The 7663-nt window shown below is 36.1% G+C and overlaps 1 protein-coding gene across 1 annotated transcript; it reads right to left on the bottom strand.

Moving 5' to 3' along the window:
- Positions 1-370: 370 nt before the first annotated feature.
- On the bottom strand, positions 371-5523 carry LOC110094978 (protein NRT1/ PTR FAMILY 6.3). Its single transcript, XM_020820341.2, has 4 exons — positions 5219-5523; positions 4920-5137; positions 4260-4843; positions 371-1459 (listed from the first exon to the last, which is right to left on the bottom strand). Exons 1-4 carry the CDS (start codon positions 5337-5339, stop codon positions 619-621), a joined length of 1764 nt encoding a protein of 587 aa, XP_020676000.1. The 5' UTR covers positions 5340-5523; the 3' UTR covers positions 371-618.
- Between the last annotated feature and the right edge of the window lie 2140 nt (positions 5524-7663).

Below are 7663 nucleotides of genomic sequence, written 5' to 3' on the forward strand. Positions count from 1 at the left end.
AATTCCTAAGGCATTATGCCCTTCAAACAGAGTTACAAACAGTAAAACTAACTTCTATTTGCCGTTATTTAACGAATAAAGTTTGACATACCATTTTTTATTGCTCTTTAAAGCATTTTTAAATAACAAAATTTTTTTATCTAAAAATTTTTGTACCGAAAAATTACTTTAAAAAATAATAAAACAATTATCCAAATGAAGCCTAACTCGGCTAAACTCTTACCTATGAAAATGAACTTAGTTTAATGCTCCATTTGGCACAATTTTGGACAACTATTTTTCTTTACTTTCAAAAATTTTTATATTAAAAAATAACTTTACAAATCAGTACAAAAGCCGTCTCAAATGAAACCAAATGTTTCGTTTGAGACAGCTTACTTAGTACATCTTACAACAATTTTTTAATACAATTTTCTTTTTTAACTAAAAAATTATTTTAATAAGTAATCAGAAAGCCGTCCCAAACTAAACCTATCTGTGACAAACGTTTTATGCATAAATACATAATGAAGCAGTAAAATCAGATGCACCGCCCAAGAGGGCTGTAATAATAGGTTGGCAATGACCGCTCTCCATCTTTCCGGCGAGGTAGCAGAGCATGAGGCCAATATCAAGCAATCAGGCATGGCAAACAACCTCGTCATCTTCCTTTGTTTCCGTATTATTATCCCTGTAGACATACCACTTAGCCGACACCAAAAATATTACCAAATTAATGGCGCTCAGCACCGCCAGCAACCAATAAAAGTTGTACAGCCTTCCCTTATTCAGATCATCTGTCAGCCACGCGCCGTGGCCGCTCACTCCTCTCACCGTGTGCACAATCGACACCAGCGCCGAGCTCACGAAGAACCCCAGCGACAATGTGCTTAGAAACAGCCCCGTGCTCATCGTCTTCATCCCCTTCGGACACTCTCGGAGGAAAAAATCCAGTTGGCCAATGTAGGCGAAAGCCTCGCCGGAGCCCACGAAGAAGAATTGCGGGACGAGCCAGAACACGCTGAGAGATTGGGCTGAGTTGGCGGAGCGCAGGCGCTTGAGTTCTGTCAGAGCAGCGGCTACCATGGCGAGAATGGAGAGGGAGAGGCCAACGCCGATTCGGCGAAGAGGGGAGAGGCCTTGGGGGTTGCCGGTGAGGCGGCGGAGGAGGGGGATGAGTAGGCGGTCGTAGACGGGGACGGTGAGGAGGATGGAGCCGACGAAGAAGACGGTGAGTGAGCCGGCGGGAATTTGGAAGGAAGGGCCGATGTGGCGATCCATGGTGGTGGCTTGAGAGACAGAGAAGGTTGTCATTTGGGCGTAGACTGTCCAGAACATGATAGTGGTTGCCCAGATGGGAAGCATTCGGATTACCATTTTTACTTCTTCTACGTCTGTTACGGTTGATAATTGCCACCGGCTCGGTTTCTTGGCCGGCGCCGGCGATCTACTTTCGATGATGGCGGCTCGGTCCAGGAATCTGCAATATTTCGGATCGATTAATACCCGTCGGAATTGATTTAAGAGTAATAATCTTTTAAGTTTTCACAAACTCGTTCAATCAAAATATATATTTTGGCTTAACAACATCTAATATTTATATATCGTAAACTGATATAAATTGAATCACAAACTCCATGAAGTTTCTCTGATCTGCAGGCTCTGCTCATTGAATAAGCACAATAATAAAGATTAATTTTATTAGTTAAATAAGGTTTACTCTTAATTTAAGTGATTAAGATTTCATTTGAGGCAGCTTTTTTATTGCTTTCTAAAACAACTTTATAGTACAAAATTTCATGAATTAGAAATTTATTATTAGAAAACCATTTAAAAAAATAGCTAGCAAAAATACTGCCCAAAACGAAACCTAAAAACGTTTTTTTCTTCACATATAAATAAATGAACATATTTTAAACATTTTTTGTTATAATTTTGAATATGTTGCCCGATCACTTTCTTGCTACATATATGTTGATTTTAGGAATTTTTTTAAAGAAAAAAAATTCCACATGCTTATATCTCTTTGTAGAGCCTTGCATTGGGTATTCATATCCACACACATCCATGTACCCCAATATGTATGAGTGGATATGGGTATGCCTATGATCTTGTGGATGTGTATGAGTAGGTACTCAACATCGAGGGATAAACCAATTTACATTACTAATAACTGTATAACTTATATTACTGCAATCCTTACTACGTAGTGTGCAACACTTAATCACACTGCGACTACAATAAATTCTGATATGCAGCTTGAAAGTTTGCAATCAGAGCAAAAGGCAACAAGCCTCAAGGCCATCAGTCCGTGGAAGACTGTGTTCAAAAAACATGAAAAGTGGATGAGTATAGGTGGGTACAACATCCCGAAAGTCATCGTGGGTGGGCGCAAAGCCCGTCCGAATAAAGCATGGGTAGCCAATGGGTACCCAACTAGGACCCATATAGATCTTTCTCTTGGTCAAAATCCACATGATATGAATGAGTTAATCCTTCAAAAATTATTTCAGGAAAATAAATAGTATCAGCTTAAGAAAAAATTTCTGTGCGAGCATTGCGCCATACCTACTCCTAATTTTCTTAAAGAAACCAATCAATGGGCGGTTCCGTGACACTTATCTTTTTGTGATTGCGAACGAGTGGGTGGATCTCATTTTTAAAACCGTGCAAGCAATCAATGGGTTTTCCCTCTTCCTGCCAATTTCGTCCGTAAGTCGCATTTAACATAATTTTCTATAAAATCCAGCGCAGCTCATTTGACTTTTGTTGTTGATTGGGCAAAGCTTTTACCTCGAACCGTACTCTTTTAACTACTGGACCATGAATAATATTGAATTGAGAGAGAGGGGCACTGAGTCTGAATAAGACACCAAGGAAAAAGATGAAATTCACGGAATTCAGGCGAGGTGAGGTCTTATCCGTGTAGATTTAATGAAGTAGGAATGCGACTACCACTTGGACTTCTGCTTCGCTTACGAAGGAAATGGTGAAAAAAATTTGTTATTTTTTTGTTCTCTCAACTTTATGTAGCTTAAGATTTCATTTTGAGACACAGAATTTTGGAGAAAAGAATGCAAATTTTGAAACTACTTTCCTATTATTGTACCTCTTTTATTGATGTCATGTGACTGAACAGGCTATCGATCTGCTACTCACTCTTTTGCTTGATATGCTTCTCAATCTTTTCTAATTCTATAATTTATGATTAAACTATTTATATATGATACTTAAAAATAAGATTAAAAAAATATGAACCTAAAAGGATAAATTAGGAACGCATTGATAGGGTATGTATGGGACGACTACAGTTTCTTATGAAATTGGTTACTACTTCGATTGTAAAAAAAAAAAAAATTACTAAAAAAATTTCTTAAAAGTTATGAGAAAACAATAAGAAAGCAAGAGCCAAATAAAAATTTAATTGCAATTTAAAAAGCAAAGCATAAAAAAAATTGTCCTACATAGACCCTTAGTGAGGGGAAATTATTACGTCCGATCACCTGATATAGTCTCTGTTTACAATAAAGCGCAGTGAAAGCGCAAGTGCTATAGTAACTACGCTTTTATTGTAGACAGAGACAAATCCGGATGTATCTCTGTATCAGGTGATCGGACATAATAATTTGCTCTTAGTGAGAATATATCATTTCAATATTGCCTTGACAAATGGCAGAACAGTGGTAATGCTAGCATAGTAGTATTCGGTGCGTTTAATTAAGTAGTGTATGAGCCTTCTTTTTGCATGTAATAAAATAATTTATGCCTCGAATATATATCATAATTATAGGTATTTGTATAAATCTTGGAATATATATCTTTTTAAGAATATAATTCAAAATCTTGATTAAAAAGGGTAATAGTTTATCTAATTTTACAATAAGAACTTATCCAACCTTATGCTAGAATTGGGAATACCGGAATACTATGAATATTTCTCTTAAACTTAGCAAATTTTAAAAATAATATCAGTTCAATATTCCATAAAAATATTTGCAATAATAACGAGGCTTATAACAAATTCTAGTAATATTTTCATAGTAAACAATTTTTTAAGAAACCCTGATATAAGATTAAAATTAGTTATCATGATTTACAAGGTAAATAAATTATTTATTTATTGTTTGCAAAACTTTAAATTTTATTTTAATTTTTGTAAGAAAATAAAATACCCATTAATTTTATAAATATGATGGTGGTATAAAAAAAATCCGGATGGTCGATAGGCTTCGCCGATAGAAATTCTTAGGCAGAAAGAGAAGTGGGCTGAGAGATCGTACTGAAATTGGTTGGTGAGGGCAAGCCTCTGCTTGGCCTTGTTCTTCTGAGCGCCTTCCTCATTTACATCATAGTCGTCAATGTCGTCTAATAGAGAAGGGTCCGATGGTTGCTGAAGGTTTCTTTTCCGAAAGGCGGCCGTGAACACGGCGGCGATCTGAGTAAGAGGGCTCCCTACAAGATTCTTGTAGCGGTACCGGGTGGTTCCGGCAAGGAAGACGGCTAAGCCACTGAGTATAGCAGCGGCACAGATGCTGTAACCCCACTTTCGCCCAACGTTATCCTGGATATAGACGAGCACGGTGACGGCCAGGAGGGATCCGATGCTGATGAAGAAGAAGAACCAGTTGAAGAATCGCGTCATCTGCTTGCGCTCCGTACGATCTGATTCGTCAAACTGGTCAGACCCGAAACCCGACACGCTCGATTTGAGCCCGCCGGTCCCAAGCGCCGTGAGGTACAACCCTAGGTATAGCACCCCCAATTGCCCCCCCGTAGCCCGGACGCAGCTGGTCGTCGCAAGATCTCGACACGGAGGCGGACGCAGCCCCGATACCGCCGTCGATACCGTTAAAACCATCACCCCCTTCACCGAAATTACCCATTAGTACCGGACTCCGGTTTTGTTCACAAATTTTGAGGTTGATTGATACTGTACTTACAGAAGCTTGGACCGCAGCGAAGATACCGATGGTGAGGTACCTGCCGATGAACGTGTCGGCGACGAAGCCACCGAGAAGGCAAAGCATGAATGAGGTGCCGAGGAAGTTGGTGACAGTGTTGGCGGCGGCGGCATTGCCGAGATGCATCGTATCAGTCAGGTAGGTCACCAGGTTCACCGCGATTCCAAGCGTTGTCAATCTCTCGCAGAGCTCTACCCCTGAATCGATTCAGATCCATAGAAATCGGTTAAAAAACTAAAAGGAAGTGAAGCGAGATTGAGAGATCTAAGGTTTAGGACCTAGAATCATGGCGGCGCTTGTCCAGCCGCCAGTCTGGGACCGGACGGCAGGGCGGCCCTTGAAGTCCCTAGCGTCGTTGAGGTTCTCATTTATTGCTTCTTTCTCCGGCGGCGAGCACATTTTCTCCTGCCTGATTTATGATTTTGTTTCTGAGAACAGAGCGCAGCAGATGAAGAAGAGGCAAGGTGACTGGCGGGGAACAGGGAGGGGTTTATATAGTGGGCCGGAAGGGGTAGTTTGGTCTAGCTCAAACAATTGATGGGCATCGAGCACGCTGGGTTTCCTGGAAGCTCAAAACCACGACGCCTGTGGGCTTATGGCCTCTACAGTTTATCTCCAGTTGACCATTACGATTATTTAATGCAATTTGAATTATTTAAAATATAAATTTAAATTCACTAAAATTGAAATAATTTTAAAAAATTAAATATTTTAATTCAGATCCTATGCCACTAAAGATCTATTTGGGATGCATGGAGCAACAATTTTTTTAAAGTTTATTTTTAAGCTGTTATTAGGAAAATAATTTAGATATTCTAATTATAAAAATAATTTTTTTTTATCATAAAAATTTCTAAAAAAAATGAAAAAATAAAGAATAATAAAAGGTGTCCTAAACAGACTCTTAAATTAATATAATAAATGTACCTCCTTTAGGTTGAATACCACATATGTAATTCACTTTGCAATCACTCCTAAGTTGGAGAAAGTAGCAAAAATAAAAATTGAGAAAATTACAAATAATAATTTTGTGTTTTTCAATTCTAAAACCCAATTCAATTGTTATAATAAAAGGCTATATTGTTTTTTAATGGTCTATTATTATTTTTGCAAAAATGAAAATTTAGGGGCTATTTTGGAAAAAATTATTACGTGCGGTGTCAGAACGCATCTGGAGGTTAATCCGAACAAGTTATGTCACCCAAGACATTGTACATCGGATGACATGGCGTGTTCGAATTGGCCTTCGAACACGCTCAGACACTGCACAAAATAATTTCTCTTATTTTGGATAGTTTTTTTGTTGCTTTTCTTCTAAGATAGTAACCACAATTTTGTTTGACAACTCTCTTGATGTTTTTAAAAATTTTTTGATAAAAATTTGCTTTTAATAATCAAAATAGTTAAGTTTTTTTTCACCACAGTAATTTTACAATCAATTTATAAAAAGTTACAGCCATCCAAGATAGAGCCTTAATTTATAAATTTTAAAAATAAATTCTACATATTGTTCTCCATATCCTTTTTTTTATTCAAGTTATAAAAATCTTCATGTTTGGTGAAGGAGCAGAAATAGTTGGCCAGCTTCAATGATATAATAACAATCATTTAGACAACATTGAAGGGGCATAAAGTTACGATGATATTTTCCCTTTTAGGTCTTTATAATGACATCATCTAGGGGTGTCAATATTAGATCGATCAAAAAATCTGACTTGAAAATTTCGGGTTTGGGTTGACCCAGATTCGAAGCAAGTCGGGTTCGGGTTCAACAATTCGACCCATTTAAAAAATCGGCTCGGGTTCTGATTGACCATTTGACCCGAAATTGACCTGTTTTGACTCGACAATCCGAGATTGACCCGTTTTTACTCGAAAAGCGGAAATTGACCCGTTCTTGAAGTTTTTTTTTTTTTTTTGCACTGGGTCATTTGGGTCTAAAATGATCATTCATTATATAGGGATGTAGCTGGTCGTTTTATAATCTTCTTAGTGCTTCTTATTTGTAAATAATTGCGCTCATGAATAGCTTGAATTTAGGATTTTTTTTGGGACCTCTTTTTTATTGCTTATTAAAATAATTTTTAATATAATTTTTTTAAATTAAAATTTTTGTATTAAAAAGTGCTTTAGAAAGTAATAAAAAAGACATCCCTAATGAAATATTAGGCTTTGTTTGGGACAACTTTCTTACTGCTTTTTAAAACAAATATTTTAAATTTTTACTAAGCTTTAAAAAACATAAAAAAAGTCATCCAAAGGAAGTTTTAGTTTTATTAATACTTATTTGAGTTTATTCAAATTAAAACAAATTTGAAGCCTTTTTGAGAACTTGTAAGCTAAATGAATCACGATTGAATATTGTCAAAGTCTTTTATTTGTCTTCACGTGTAATATTGTCTGTTGATTTATAAGTAATTTGTTAATATTTGACAATAAGGTCGAGGACAAATTTTAAGAGGGAGCATGAAATAAAATAATATAGAAAAAAAAAAAGAATATAATTTAAGTAAAATTTAGCAAGAAGCATAAATATCAATATATTTTGTTTTTTTTTTATTTTTTTTTTTGCATTTTCTTTTGAAATGCAAAATATTTTTTTATAATAAATTTAGCAAAATATTTTCGTTAATTTTTTTATTTCCTTAATAATTTTTTTTTGTTAAATTTATCATATTTTTATTATTTAATTTTAATTATGTATTTTTTAAAATAATTTCATA

This window comes from Dendrobium catenatum, unplaced genomic scaffold, assembly GCF_001605985.2.
Source record: "Dendrobium catenatum unplaced genomic scaffold, ASM160598v2 fragScaff_scaffold_1061, whole genome shotgun sequence".
Lineage (NCBI taxonomy): Eukaryota > Viridiplantae > Streptophyta > Magnoliopsida > Asparagales > Orchidaceae > Dendrobium > Dendrobium catenatum.

Bases quoted from the DNA above. Each gene is read 5' to 3' on its own strand.
- LOC110094978 (XM_020820341.2), bottom strand. From the start codon at position 5,339: ATGTGCTCGCCGCCGGAGAAAGAAGCAATAAATGAGAACCTCAACGAC. The intron at 5,138-5,218 runs GTCCTAAACCTT...GAATCGATTCAG, and splicing joins AAGCGCCGCCATGATTCTAG to GGGTAGAGCTCTGCGAGAGA. The intron at 4,844-4,919 runs GTAAGTACAGTA...ATTTCGGTGAAG, and splicing joins TCGCTGCGGTCCAAGCTTCT to GGGGTGATGGTTTTAACGGT.